The sequence below is a fragment of the Orussus abietinus genome, unplaced genomic scaffold (genome assembly GCF_000612105.2).
Source record: "Orussus abietinus isolate OABI.00-Male unplaced genomic scaffold, Oabi_2.0 scaffold216, whole genome shotgun sequence".
Lineage (NCBI taxonomy): Eukaryota > Metazoa > Arthropoda > Insecta > Hymenoptera > Orussidae > Orussus > Orussus abietinus.
In genome coordinates, this window is record NW_019394378.1 from 1 (window position 1) to 15657 (window position 15657).

Consider the following 15657-nt stretch of genomic DNA (forward strand, 5'->3'; position numbering starts at 1 on the left):
ACGGTGAAAGCTAACGTACGAAATCAGAGGGCAGCACACGGTGCGATCGCGCGACTCTGCCCGTGAGCAATCTCCCAACTCATCTCTGATATTCCCTGCTTGCGTTGAACTGGTGTATACTATAATGGACGTAACAGTTACCGGTAACATAGCGATTCAGCGTGCCGACTTTGCGAACCTGCCTCAAATATGAACTTGGAGGAAAAATCTTTTGAGGAAACAGGAGAGAAGGAGGAGCGAAGAAGTAGCAAGCGTCAGTCCTAGATACCGAAAAATGGTATCATTGATTGCTTCTTTACTGACCGAACAGATTGCTTTGCTTGGTAGTTCAAGCTGATCAGTGACGCCATCTCCACGAAGTTTGAGCAACCACACCGAGGCAGTTCTCCAGAAAACTGAAAGATAGCGCCACCGATCTCTTCTAAAACCACTTAACCCTTTGCGGTCGCATTTTCACAAGATCAAGAGAATTTTGGTGGCTGAGAGTAGACATACGACCGCAAAGGGTTAATCCTATCTTTCCCTAATCGATGAACTACTAAGAAAACTTGCCCGAACGGCGAAGCCGACCAGAATTTAGCGAAACTTCAAAACCAATTCAACAGAATAGTACAATATATCTAACAATATTCTGTATTCGTGTCCTTAGGTCGGTCAGAAATATTCCAAATCTATCTGAGAGTAGAAAAAGCATAATTTCTCCTTAAAAGATGAATTCCCTCATCAGGAATTCTCCAATTCCTTCTTCTTCTGGACCATTTTCTTGTGTTTCGCGCCTCCCAGGTGTGCGTTCCACTGTAATTCGCCAATGAACGTCCTCTCGCAGATCTGCAGAAGGATAAGCAGAAAGTCTACCGCACCCATCGAGATGATTAATTAACATTTAATGGATATCACCATTACCTCGCAGGTGTGCTTCTCCTCGTTGCTGCTGTCGTTCGCTTTAACGTTCTTCACGTTTTCATTAACGGGTGACTGGCTGGGAGTCTCGTTACGAAGTCTTGCAGAAACGATCGCTATGGCAGGCTCGAGCACTTTGCCGTTCCACTGATCCACATCTGTACAGTCCAACGTGTACACCGGAGGTACCTGAGAACGTGAAAACAATTTACGTTTACCTCCTATATCGTCTACCATTTAACTCTGTACATCTGCAGGTAGAGGAAATGGAAGTACACCTACGAATTATGAGTACCCTCACCTGTCTATCTTGCCGACGAATAAGCCGGTTGGTCACCCACTTTTTCTGTTTCCTGGCGTACCTCCTCGTCACAATTTTCAGATCCTCGATTCCTTGCTGGAGCAGACGTTTACCCTGAAATTAAGACAAACTTTAGGAACCATGCCCCAACGGAAGGAGCACCAAACGACCAGACATACAACGGATGGAGTGATTGCGTAACGCAACAAGCCACATAGACCGACCTTACGACAAACATAAAAGCGTTTTTCCTACATCCTCCCGACTTTGCTTACGGACACCCATTAAGGTGAAGTGAAACTTAATCGACGTCAATAAAGAAGATTTTTTTAAATGCCTACGTTGCCGACGTTCGTTTTTATATTGACAGCTGGGTCGAATTACATTGAATATTGTACCAAATGGCATACTCCACCTGTCGTTTTCGAACAATAAATATCAAGAAATCGAAGTAAAACTCCAGAAATCCTCTGGATTCGTGCTTTCTGGGCCCTAATTGTCTGCAGAGGGCCCCCCTGCGCCATCTGTGATTTCCATGTCAACTAAATTTTCACTCCAAGACTTCGTGTTACCATCGTTTTAGCATAAAAGTGCATAAGACACTTTTTTTGCATTTATTCCGTTAAAATGCGAGTTTATCGATTACTAGAAGGTTCTAAATTGTCGTACAATTGTCCTCGCAATTTCATTTCTCATATTAGAGCCTTAAATAATTGTATATTCACCGAAATATCAGAGCTCGACGCCATTTTGGTTCTGGCCTAGACTTACTTGAAGAATGTTTTGGAAAAATCCAAATTTTGAATGGGTCAGGACAATTTTTGGGTGTTCACGAGTCATGTGTTAAAGTTTCGAACAGTTTGATCCAATACCCTTAAAAAAACAGTGTCTTATTCGAGTCGACTGATTTGAGGGGGGTTTCACTTCACCTTAAAGGTACTGGAATAGCTGGGAGAAAAATTCCCCAAGGCATCGCAAAAAAGAAACCACGGCCGAGAATACCTTTTCGCCGTTCCTCTCGTCTTCGGGGAGCACCAGGTAATCGTGGAACTCCTTGAAGCCGATGCTTTGAAAGATACCCTTCGTGTAGTCCGGAGCTCTGGAAAAGAAAAAAAAAAGCCATAGCTCGTCACGGGGTTCAAAATGAAACCGTGTTAATGTTAAAACGAACCAGGGCATCTCGTTTTCGTAAAATACCGCAGACGTCCTCCAGGGCGATCGATAAAATGGCCGTTTCATTTATTTATTGCCCCTTTTCTTTATCAAAGATTGAAGATAAACGATCCTTTAAGGTGAAGTGAAACACGTCGAGAAACGTGATCGACGTCAATAAAATAGGTTTTTCTAAATGCCTACGCTGCCGACGTTCATTTTTATAGTGACAGCTGTGTCGAATTATATTTAGTATTGTACTAAATGGCATACTCCACCCGTTGTTTTCATACAATAGTTATAAAGAAATCAAAGTAAAACTTCAGAAATCCTCTGGATTCACGCTTTCTGAGGTCCTAATCGACTGAAGGGACTCCCTGCGCCATCTGTGATTTCCATGTCAACTAATTTTTCACTCCGAGACCTCGTATTACCGTCGTATTATCATAACTGCTCATAAGACACTTTTGTTGTCATTATTCCGTTCAAATACGAGTTTATCGATTACCAGAGTGTTCTAAATTGTCGTACAATTGTTCTGACACTTTCGTATCTCATATCGGGGCCTTCAATAATTGGACATCGACTGAAATATCAGAGCTCGACGTCGTTTTAGTTCTGGTCTGGACTAACTTGAAAACTGTTTTGGAAAAATTCAATTTTTAATGTGTCAGGACAATTCTTTGATGATCACGAGTCAATCGGACAGTTTGGTCCAATGCTCTTAAAAAAAAAGTGTTTTATTCGAATTGACTGATTTCAGGGGGGTTTCACTTCGCCTTAACGATTAAAATCTTTTCTTTAATTCTTTTAAAATCTAAATTTTGAATGTGTCAGGACAATTCTTTGATGATTACGAGTCATGTGTCGAAGTTTCGGACAGTTTGGTCCAATACACTTAAAAAAAAGTGTTTTATTCGAAATGACTGATTTGAGGGGGGTTTTACTTCGCTTTAACGATTAAAATCGTTTATCTAATTCTTTTAAAATCTAAATTTTGAATGTGTCAGGACAATTCTTTGATGATTACGAGTCACGTATCAAAGTTTCGGACAGTTTGGTCCAATACCCTTAAAAAAAATTGTTTTATTCGAATCGACTGATTTGAAGGGGGTTTCACTTCGCCTTAGCGATTAAAATCTTTTCTCTAATTCTTTTAAAATCCAAATTATGAATGTGTCAGGACAATTCTTTGATGATCCCGAGTCAATCGGACAGTTTGGTCCAATACCCTTAAAAAAAAAAGGGGTTAATTCGAATCGACTGATTTGAGGGGGGCTTCACTTCGCCTCAGCGATTAAAACATCTCGACATAGCTTCGAGGTGCGAGTCGAGCGATCGAGCCTGCTAATCGGCACCTCCGCTCGGACGGAAACTCCTTATGCGGCGAAATGTGCTTCGGATGGCCGCCACGTGTTATCAGGCCGCGATAACCGAGTCTGAGGCCGGCGAGCGGCTTACGTGGCGGGAAAGGTTGCGCGTCTCGGCCGGAACGGAATCGCCCGACACTTGTTTCAAGAAACACAATCGCCGGCTCCGGTTTCCCCGCTTCCTCTTCCGCCGCGATCGACGTCGATTTTGCGATTTATCGACGCCGATTTTGCGATTTATCGACGCCGATTTTGCGATTTATCGACGCCGATTTTGCGATTTATCGCCGCTAATTTTGCGATTTATTGACGCCGATTTTGTGATTCAACGACGCCGATTTTGCTATTCATCGACGCCGATTTTGCGATTTATCGTCGACGATAATTCGCCGCCAAGTACGGCGACCGATGGGCGCGATTTGTAACGATGATATGTAAAAGAAAAGAAAAAGGAAAACGTCAAGATATGCGATGTCAAAGTATGGCGGGTGTCAATTAACGCACCACGATATCGTTGTCATAGATTACGCACAACGGCCTACCATACGTCAGACCGACGGGAGAATAGTCGGGTAAACGGCGCCGTTATCACTGATAATCTCGGAAAAAAAAGAACATTACGCAGCGCGACGCGTCAAGTCAAACACCCGTCGACACTGCAACCTCGCATCCTACTTTTTCCCCAGGTCGCCCTTGACGAGTTGTTTCTCAGCTAAACTCCCCGCATGGAGCTTGGCGATTAAGGTGATGTGAAACACGTCGAGGAACTTGAACGACGTCGGTAAAACAGGTTTTTCTAAATACCTACGTGGCCGTCGTTTGTTTTTATACTGACAGCTGTGTCGAATTATATTGGGTATTGTACTAATTGATATACTCCATTATGTCGTTTTCGTGCAATAATTGTGGGAGTGCGTATTTTTGGGAGGAAACGATTCAACATTATTTAATGCGTACGTAACATGTCAATTAATCAACATGCCAAATTTCAGATTGATCCGTGGTATTGTTTCTCCACCTGAAAATTATAAAGAAGCGGTTAACTCGGCGAAGAGAAAAGAAAATCCCCCCTTAAGGTGAAGTGAAACCCCCTTCGAATCAGTCGATTCTAATACAACACTTTTTTTTAAGGGTATTGGACAAAACTGTCCGAAACTTTGACACATCCTGATCATCTAAGAATTGTCCTGACACGTTCAAAATTTGGATTTTTGGATAAAATTTGTAAACTCAGCCCAGACCAGAAACAAAATGGCGTCGAGCTCTCATATTTCGATCAATATACAACTATCGAAGGCTCTGATATGAGAAACGAAAGGGTCAGGACAATTTTACGACAATTTGGAACACTCTGATAATCGATAAACTCGCATTTGAACGGGATAAAGGCAAAAAAAGTGTTGTATGCGCTTCTATGCCAAAACGATGGGAATACGAGGTCTCGGAGTGAAAATTTAATTGACCTGGAAACCACAGATGGCGCAGGGTGTCCCTCTGCAGTCAATTAGGGCCCCAGAAAGCAAGAATGCCATTTGGTACAATATCCAATATAATTCGACAGGGCTGTCAATATAAAAACGAACGTCGGCAACGTAGGCATTTATAAAAATCTTCTTTATCGACGTCGATGAAGTTCCTCGACTCGTATCACTTCACTTTAACGATCGTCGTTCCCCTGGGGATTCGCGACCGGCGATCTCCACGTGTCCGAGATATCGGGGCTCGACCTCGAGGAGTCGCCTTATCACTCGCGAGTCGATATATTTTCAATATAAATCCCTAAGAAAGTTCTAAATCGATCGTAAATAGATCCCGAGGCTCGAGCGCAAAGATTCGCTAGCGTATAATTTTTAAAGGAAATTACCCGGATGGGGGGGACCAAAAGAAAAGACAAAAAGAGTTCCCTAAAAATGTATCTTGGAAAATCCCCCACGTGTAACCGCGAGCAGGATGGATATATTTAAACGCGACCGGATAAGCTCGAATATTCCGAGGTGAACGGGTGGTGATGGACATTTTTTCAGGCGGATTCTCATGGACGCCATGGGATCCGAGAGAAAAAATCCGTGGTTGGCAAAATTCCCGGCACGCGATTTCGGGGATCGGCGAGGCCGCGTTTCCGGTTTCCGGTGGCGAATCGGCGAGAGGCGTGCGGAGGAGTCAAGGTACCGGAAGTACGTGCTCTCCGTCGCGGAGGCTGAAGGAAAAGGGGTCTACCTCCACCTCTCATCGACACGTCGATTCCCTCCTCTCCGATTAACTTTTACGATCGAAAAGAATCCTCGGGAATGTTTAAGATTGATTTAGAGGACCCCTCTGATGCGTTAAAAAAATAAGAAAAAAAAAATAGAGAGAAAAAATCCCGCGTCGGCCAAGCTCGAAGGCCGGCCACCTGATTCCCGCGGAATTCGATGACTCGGTACGTCCGACTGTCCTCGCGAGAGAAGATACAAGAGGGAAAAAAAATAAAATTAAAATAAATTAAATAAAATGAAATAAAATGAAATAAAATGAAATAAATTGAAATAAAATGAAACGAAACAAAACAAAATAAAAAATAAAACAAAACAAAATAAAAAACATTATACCAAAAAACTTGGAGGAAAAAAAATATTCCAGAGCCCGCCGCCTCCAGGACGCACCCTCGAACTTACGCGTTGCTCTCCATCCTCTCGCGGTTGTACCTCTCGTGGAAGTCGAGAAGCTCCTTCAGCAGGCCGGCCTTCACCATAGAGTCCACCCTGCGGTCCAGCCTGTCGTCCAGGACCTCCTGGAAGAAGGGAAACTCGTTAATAGATTGTTAACGGACCGGTGAGGATAATTTATGCCGACCTCGCGGGTCCTTCCTCGAGGAACCAACCCGGTATCTCGGGCCGGGTCTCTCTCTCGGAATGTCGAAACCAGAAACTAGAAAGCACCACTCGGGCCCCGGAATCGGGTCAAGGCTTCCTCGACGAGGGGAGGCCCCAGAGAGCACGCGTGTGCGTTCGACTTTTCGCGAGCTCTCTCGCCGATCTCGTTTCCGGCCCTTTCGCCATCTCTTTTATCCCCTTTTGGAGTCCTTTTCCTGGAGTTCCGCCCTCGCGACGATAAGGAGTGGTCATTGGATATACTCCAGGTGAAGAGATCGGTCGTTCTCCTCGAGCACCAGGAGCACGTGGACTCGGGGATTCGCGACTCTTTTGCCGTCTCTTTTATCTCCTTTTAAAGCCCCTTTTCCGGAGATCCGCCCTCGCGACGATGAGTGGTCATTGGATATACTCCAGGAGAAGAGGTCGGTCGTTCTCCTCGAGCACCAGGAGCACGTGGACTCGGGGATTCGCGTCTCTTTCGCCGTCTCCTTTATCCCCTTTTAAATCCCCTTTTCCGGAGTTCCGCCCTCGCGACGATAAGGAGTGGTCATTGGATATACTCCAGGAGAAGAGGCCGGTCGTTCTCCTCGAGCACCAGGAGCACGTGGACTCCGGGATTCGCGTCTCTTTTATCCCCTTTTAAAGCCATTTTTCCGGAGTTCCGCCCTCGCGACGATAAGGAGTGGTCATTGGATATACTCCAGGAGAAGAGATCGGTCGTTCTCCTCGAGCGCTAGGAGCACGTGGACTCGGGGATTCGCGGGCCTCTCTTGGGATTTCCCTCGGGCCATCGTTTACGGGATGGAAATAGAAGGCTCGGGCCAACGACTCGGCCGCGACGCGGAAACTAGACGGAAGGACGCGCGGGTGTAGCCCTCGGGAACGGGGAGTCCACCGGCTCCCACGGAGGGCCTCCTCGCGGCGTCTCACGACTCGCCGGAGGAACAGGAAGTGACGACATCTCGGCGCGGCCGCTGATACGACGACAGCTGCCGGCCAAGTGGCGGCCGCCGTTGATTAGCCTCAAGGCGAGGCGATTCCCGCGCGAATGGAAGAGCGAGAGCGAGAAGACCGAGGAGAGCGAAAAGTGCGATAAAAGCCAAAGGAGCGAAAACAGCGAAAAGAGCGAGAGCGAGAAGACCGAGAAGAGCGAAAAGAGCGATAAAAGTCGGAGGAGCGAAAAAAGTGACAACAGGCAAGAGAGAAAGAGAATATGCGAAGAGAGAAAAACTCGAGAAAAGCGAAAAGAGCTAGAGTGTGAAGACCGAGGAGAGGAAGAAGTGCGATAAAAGCTGAAGGGGGGAAAAAAACGAAAAGAGGCAAGAGAGAAAGAAAATATGCGCAAGGAAGAGAAAACCCGAGAAAAGCGAAAAAAGCGAAAAGGAGCCAAAAGAGCGAGACAGGGGACCCCTTCGCGCCAAAAAACTCGGCTCGGCTCGCCAAGCCGCGGGATCGAGAGGAAACGGTCGAGATGTCCCTTTTTCTCTTCCCTCCCTTCGAAAGGAAAGGGTTCGCCCGCCGAGCCGGCGCGACGCTCTTCACGCGGTTTACGAGAGAGGGAGAGAGACGGGTTCATTCATAAAAATGTACGCGTGTACGCACCGCGCTCGGCGCGCATGCGCGAGCCCGCCATTCACTCCCCCGGCGCGGCCCTCGCGTTCCGCGAATTAGGCCGCACTCTCTCTCTCTCTTTCTCTCTCGTTCCTCCTCGTATCGACCAGCTTCGTCCAGTTTGCTCCGGTTCTCCGTCTGTCCGCCGTCTCGGCCCCTCTCCTCCCCTTTCCGGGATCGCGACGGTCCTAGGACTCGAATTCCGCTCCAATTCCGCTTCCAGGAAGCGCTCGCGGTTCCGCGCCCCCGGGAGCGGTTCCTCGGCGTCCCGAGAAGCGATCGACCCTTCCACTCGCGATGATTGCCCGAATTAAGGCCCTTTGTCGGCAATCCCGAGGGAAGATTGCCCGAGAAGAGGATCGATCGGGACTCGGGCCACGTGGGAACCGGCTCGCGCGAGATTCCGCGCGGCCGCGTGGGCGGCGCGGAACCACCGCCGGTTATTTTCGCTCCTCGTCCCGTTCTCGGCATTCCGCTCCCGGAGACTCGCGTCCTACATCCTGGTCGCCGCGTCCCGTTTCTTGCCTCTCGTTCCCGACCTCCGCCTCTCCTCCGCGGTCGATGTTCCCCCGGCGTCTCGCTCCGGCCTTTCCTCCGCGGAACGACCGCCCGCTGGAAGCGGGAAAAGCGGATCTCTCGCCGCTCTCCGGGCGAAACTCGACCGCGCCTTTAGGAAAGATCCGAATTCCGCGCGGTGCTCGCGACCAACGAGCCGTGCTCGGCGTTACCCAACGCCGCCGCGAGGGAAAGTCGCGGCCGCGCCGGTTTCGCGGCGGAATCGTCCCCCGGGACCCGGGGACCCACCTGCTCGCAGCGCAGCCAGAGGAGGATGGAGTCCCGGAAACGCAGCGGCCCTCCCAGGCCGCAGCCACCGGCCTGGCGTTGCTCCTTCAGGATCTCCGAGTGTCTCCTTCCGTGCTGCTCGAACACCTCCAGAGATCTGCAATAAAAAATCATTCAAATCCATTTTCCTCTGACTTTAACCCTTGCTCTAGAACCCCATACATATAGGTCCAACTTTTGGGCCACAATCGCTTGCACGGTATCGGGAATTTGGCCCATACGTTAAAATGGCTTGAAAAATCCATTATCCTCCGACTTTAACCCTTGCCCTACAACATCATATATATACGTCCAATGTTTGGTCCACAATCGCTTGTACGGTATCGCGAATTTCGCCCATGCGTTAAAATGGCTTGAAAAATCCATTATCCTCCGACTTTACCCCTTGCCCTACAACATCATACATATACTTCCAACTTTTGGGCTACAATCGCTTGCACGGTATCGCGAATTTCGCCCATGCGTTAAAATGGCTTGAAAAATCCATTATCCTCCGACTTTACCCCTTGCCCTACAACACCATACATATACGTCCAACGTTTGGTCCACAATCGCTTGTACGGTGTTGCGACTTCACCCGTGCGTCAAAATGGATTTGCATTGAAATGGTTAATCGATTCCCTCTACTTTTAATCGCGCTTTCACATCATACATATAGGTCCAGCGTTTGGTCCACAATCTCTTGCACGGTATCGCGAATTTCGCCCATACGCCAAAATGACTTGTTAAAATCCATTTTTCTCCAACATTAATCCTTGCCCTATAACACCATACATATACGTCCAACTTTTGGTCCACAATCGCTTGCACGGTATCGCGAATTTTGCCCATATGTCAAAATGGCTTTGCATTGAAGTGGTTGATCGATTCCCTCTACTTTTAATCGCGCTTTCACATCATACATATACGTCCAACGTTTGGTCCACAATCTCTTGCACGGTGTCACGAATTTCGCCCATACGTCAAAATGGCATGTTAAAATCCATTTTCCTCCAACATTAACCTTTACCTTACAACACCAAACATATACGTCTAACTTTTGGTCCACAATCGCTTGCACGGTATCGTGAATTTCGCCCATACGTTAAAATGGCTTTGCATTGAAATGGTTAATCGATTCCCTCTACTTTTAATCGCGCTTTCACATCATACATATAGGTCCAGCATTTGGTCCACAATCGCTTGCACGGTATCGCGAATTTCGCCCATACGTCAAAACGGCTTTGCCTTCAAATGGTTAATCGATTCTACTTTTAATAGCGCTTTCCTTCGATTCCCCGTTCGATCTCCCTAGCTCTCCCCGACGTTCCGAATTTCTCGTTCTAGACGAAGAAGAGAGAGAGAGAAAGAGCACGCGTCGCGACGCCCCCGGCCGAGGAGAGACGCTCCCTTCTATTTTCGATCGACGCGCCGGGAAACCGGGAAAAGACCCGGCCTCTCCGGGAAGGGAGCAAGGACCGAGGACCGCCGGTAATTCCGGCGCGTTTTGGCCGCCCCACCCGGTGACGCTTTTACGGGATCCTCGCCTTGGTTCGCCTCCCCCGCGATTACGCAAACCAGACACTTCTGCGCGCGCCCACTGAGCTCGAAAGTAGAGATATGTGCAAAAATTAATACAAAATATTATATGGATTACGACGTTCATTTGTCGCTTCCAGGGTGTTGGAACTGAGGCCACTATAGTGGTGGTTCATAAAAAACCATCCATCGGATCGAAGCCACCATAGCGTCGCTTCATAAAGAAGCGCCAGTCAGGTAGAAGCTACTATAGTGAAAATATATATATATATATTTCCGCATTCATTTATCGCTTTCAGTGTATTGGAATGAAGGCCACTATAGTGGCCGTTCATAAAAAACCATCGATCGGATGGAAACCACCATAGCATCGCTTCATAAAGAAGCGCCAGTCAGGTAGAAGCTATTATAGTGGAAATATATATACATATTTCCGCGTTCATCTATCGCTTTCAATGTATTGGAATGAAGGCCACTATAGTGGCGGTTCATAAAAAAAACCATCGATCGGATCGGAGCCACCATAGCGTCGCTTCAAAAAGAAGCGCCAGTTAGGTAGAAGCTATTATAGTGAAAATATATATATATATTTCCGAATTCATTTATCGCTTTCAATGTATTGGAATGAAAGAGGCCACTATAGTAGCGGTTCATAAAAAAACCATCGATCGGATCGGAGCCACCATAGCGTCGCTTCATAAAGAAGCGCCAGTCAGGTAGAAGCCACTATAATGGAAATTTATTTATATATATATATAAATTTCCGCGTGAGATTTTATAAGTTTAAGTATATACCTTGCAATAAACGGTCTATATAAATTTACGATAAAAAGATGACCCTATGTGCAATCACGTTTTGAAACGGAGAACTCAGTTTTTCTTCTTTTTTTCGATCGCTTATACCTTTGTTATTTATGTAATTTTCAATGAATATAGAAAAATTAGCGTCACCGTTTTATTCTCTATTTTGTCCTTCATACCCTGACTTTTTGAATTATGTAAATATTGCTTTTCGTTTGGTTTTTACGAGCCTTTTTCCAAATCCTAGTAAAATCGTAAAATTCGGCCGGTTATCTTCGCATAAGCACCTCTTTTTCGCCCGGCGATAAAAGGGATATATACGTATATTATGCATATATATGGCGACGATGTGGTGGCTTCTATTTGGCTGAGTTTATATATATATACTATACATATATATACATATATATAAATATATATAATATACATATATATATAAACCTCCAGCCAGATGGAAGCCGCGATATCGTCGCCTCTCAAAGGATCAATCTCAAGACCCACTATAAAACTCGCGGGCTAATCTCGTGGCAAAGTTCGCAAATGACGAGAAGAAACGTCGATAACGATGGGGAGAGAGAGAAAGAGAGATAGAGGGGGCAACAACAATTCGGGCAATTTATTGGACACTCGAGATCGCCGTGCGCAGATTTCGGAGCGACGCGTACGATCCGCTATCTCCCAAATTCTGACCCATATCGATAATCGCACCGCGGTGCCGGCAGTCGTTGCGTAATTCCGCGCCGATAACGCGGAAGGACCGAGCGAGAGGGAGATAGAAGGAGGGGGAAGAGAGCAGATCGGGGAAGCAAGGCGGATGGAAAAGTGACTTTCTCCCAGATTGGCCGACTCGGAGCCCATCGACGCGGTCCATTATCATTCCTCGGTAACCGTTATCTCGGGGGGCGCCGCGATGCCGCTAAGGAACTGGTCCACTTCGCGAGTGGACCTGACATTGGCACGAGGAAGTGGCCGTATGCGCGAGGTGGCATTCTCACAAGGAAACATTGACAAGTGTCCGTCGCCGATGTCATTGATTTTCATATATGTCGAAGAACGTAAAAATCTAAGAGACACGTGTTTTTTTATTACCTGTAATGGTTCGCATCTAAGGGGGGAAAGAACCCCCCAAAGTTTGGCGAAAATTCGATTTTTATATTAATTTTCGTTGAAGCGGGGGGGGATCTCGATGGAACTTGGCGTAAACGTATTCTGTATGAGGACAGTGGATACACATTGTCCAGGAATGGTACAACTCCTCAAGGGGGTGAACTACCCTTCGGGCGAAATTTTTTTCTAATATCTAGTAAACGAGCACTCCTACTTAAATTCCACTTATGCCGTGTGATCGCTCACGAAAAATGAGGAAATACGTGTTTTTTGCTTTTTGCGAATGAACATTTATACGTCGGTTGAAAAGAATGAATGTAGGTGGTATATGGGTATATTCCGACTATCTTTATTGGGATATATCGTGACCAATTCATTGTACATAAATCATGTAAACGTGCCAATACCTCAAAATGTCGTTGGTTTTCATAGCATGCAATTATTTATAAACCAATTAAAAAAATAACAGTTTAAGAGACTGAAATTGTTTCGCAATAGATTCGATGTCGATATAACCCAATAAAGATAGTCGGGATATATCCATGTACCACCTACATCCATTCTTTTCAACCGACGTATAAATGTTCATTCGCAAAAAGCAAAAAACACGTATTTCTTCATTTTTCGTGAGCAATCACACGGCATAAGTAGAACTTAAGTAGCAATGCTTGTTTAATAGATATTAGAAATAATTTTAATTTATAAACAAATTTAAAGAAATAACAGTTTAAGAGACTGAAATTGTTTCGCAATAGATTCGATGCCGATATAACCCAATAAAGGTAGTCGGGATATACCCATATACCACCTACATCCATTCTTTTCAACCGACGTATAAATGTTCATTCGCAAAAAGCAAAAAACACGTATTTCCGCATTTTTCGTGATCAATCACACGGCATAAGTGGAACTTAAGTAGGAGTGTTTGTTTAATAGATATTAGAAAAAAATTTTACCCGAAGGGTAGTTCACCCCCTTGAGGAGTTGTACCATTCCAGGACAATATTGCGTTTTCACCGTCCTCATACAGAATACGTTTATGCCAAGTTTCGTCGAAATCCCTCCCCTGCTTCTACGAAAATTAATATAAAAATCGATTTTTCGCCAAACTTTGGGGGGTTGTTTCGCCCCTTAAATGCGAACCATTGCAAATAAAAACATAAAAAATAAATAAAAAAACGTGTCTTAGATTTTTGCGTTTTTCAACATATATATGAAAATCAGTGAGATCGGCGGCGGACACTTGGGAATGTTTCCTTCTCAGGGGAGAGGGGCTTTCTTCCTTTTCTTTTAGCCGCGCACCGGCGCTCGCGGCTACCTGATAACACCGATAAGCCGGCGACTAATTCGGGCGCCCAGTGTCCGCGCCCTAGGGACGTCGATCGATCCTATCGGGATAATTGGCCCGTTGACGGAGAGGATCGATCGCCTCCCTTGGGATGCGTCGTTGGAAGCGTCGGATGCATCGATGCACCCGTCGTCCCATCACTCCCCGCAGGGAAGAAAGGACGAAAAAGAAAAAAAAATTAAAAAAAGATTTACATATCGGCCGCAATTCGTTAATTTCAGAAAACCGTTCCGGTCGAGTCATCTCGTCGGCTCTGGAAAATACCTCATTCGTCTCTATATTGAGAAAGAAAAAAACCGCATTTTGTTAATTTCAGAAAACCGTTCCGGTTGTCGTCTCGTCGGTTATGGAAAATACCTCATTCGTCTCTATGTTCAGTAAAACAAAACAAAACAAAACAAAAAAAATAACAAAAACCGCATTACGTTAATTTCAGAAAACCATTCCGGTCGAGTAGTCTCGTCGGCTCTGGAAAATACCCCATTCGTCTCTATATTGAGAAAAAAAAACAAAAAAAAACAAAAACCGCATTTCGTTAATTTCAGAAAACCATTCCGGTCGAGTAGTCTCGTCGGCTCTGGAAAATACCTCATTCGTCTCCATGCTCAGAAAAACAAAACAAAACAAAAAAAAACAAGAAAAAATCACTGAAAGGAAAAAATATTTTTTTGCCAATGCATGCATTTCCTCCCTAGTAGCAGGAAATATTTCTCTCGTATTTCCTATTCATTTAATGAATATCGTACATTTTGTAAATATTTAGCTAACATTTGGAATATTTCCGAAGCATTTACTTTGGATTATTAGTTTTATATTTCTATAGCGTTAGCTATACTATATATGTAGGTATACAAAACACTTCGTTGCATTTTAATATAAGTATTTCTTAAACATTACCCGCCGAATACATAGTAAACGTATTAAAAATAATTATCACCAAAATCACGTCTTTTGCTACCATCATGAAAAAGTGGAGCGAAAATATTGCAAACATCTTTTATGTTCTCCAATACCAAATGAAGTGTCCGGTAATAATTTTAAAGTGCAGAGTGTATTTTTATTATATGTTCATAAATAAAAAAAATATAAGTTCGACATACGTTTATGAATTATTAAAACTAACTATGGTACTGAGATTTTCAACAAATATGTTAGATATCTTCAAGTGAAATCTACATCTTATAAAATTCTGTCGCTCGAGATATTTAATAAAAATTATTAACAAATATTTGGAAATTATTCTGTGCTACCAGGGCTGATACGCATCGCACATCGCTAGATGCGTATCAGGAGGTGCATGCACCGGATGATACGTGCACTTTGCGAGTGATGCGTCACCGATGCACCAGATGCGTCGCCGCGTCGCAGTTGCTGCTACGACGCCCTGGGATCGATTTGGAGGGTACTGCGTACTTACCGAGCATTAAGGTGATATGAAACTGTAATATATACATACACAACAAAAAGTGAAAATATTAATAAAAGCTTTTTTCTCCAAACTGGGTGCATCGAATTATGTGAAACATTAACACGTGGCATCTATCATCAGGCTCTAAGAAATAACGCGCTGCCCGTGAGATGTCATTTTATCGAAAGGAAAAAAGCGTCTTGTCCGAAATAAATGCAACATTTTTTTTTTCCTCGAAAAATGACATTTCATGATTTTCCTTAGGGCCTCCATGATCACGTGTTAAGGTTTCAGATAATTCGGTGCACCCAGTGTGGAGAAAAGTTTTATAAATATTTTCACTTTTTCGTACGTATATATCGCACTTTCATATTAACTTGAGATGATATCAAAGGGTCATTATATATATATATATTTTTTTTTTCAATGCGATCGAGCTACCGGCT

At 44.9% G+C, this 15657-nt stretch overlaps 1 protein-coding gene across 3 annotated transcripts in view; it reads right to left on the reverse strand.

The window, feature by feature from the left end:
- Nucleotides 1-295: 295 nt before the first annotated feature.
- The window catches only part of LOC105701084 (tRNA dimethylallyltransferase), a 37148-nt gene continuing 21786 nt past the window's right edge, over nt 296-15657 (reverse strand). For all 3 annotated transcript variants that reach the window (XM_012427511.2, XM_012427512.1, XM_012427513.2), the window contains exons 4-9: nt 8991-9126; nt 6378-6493; nt 2204-2300; nt 1202-1315; nt 904-1089; nt 296-828 (exon numbers count right to left, since the gene is read on the reverse strand). In XM_012427511.2, coding sequence (XP_012282934.2) covers nt 724-828; nt 904-1089; nt 1202-1315; nt 2204-2300; nt 6378-6493; nt 8991-9126 — 754 coding nt within the window. In that variant the 3' untranslated portion in view covers nt 296-723. The remainder of the gene's footprint in view (nt 829-903; nt 1090-1201; nt 1316-2203; nt 2301-6377; nt 6494-8990; nt 9127-15657) is intronic.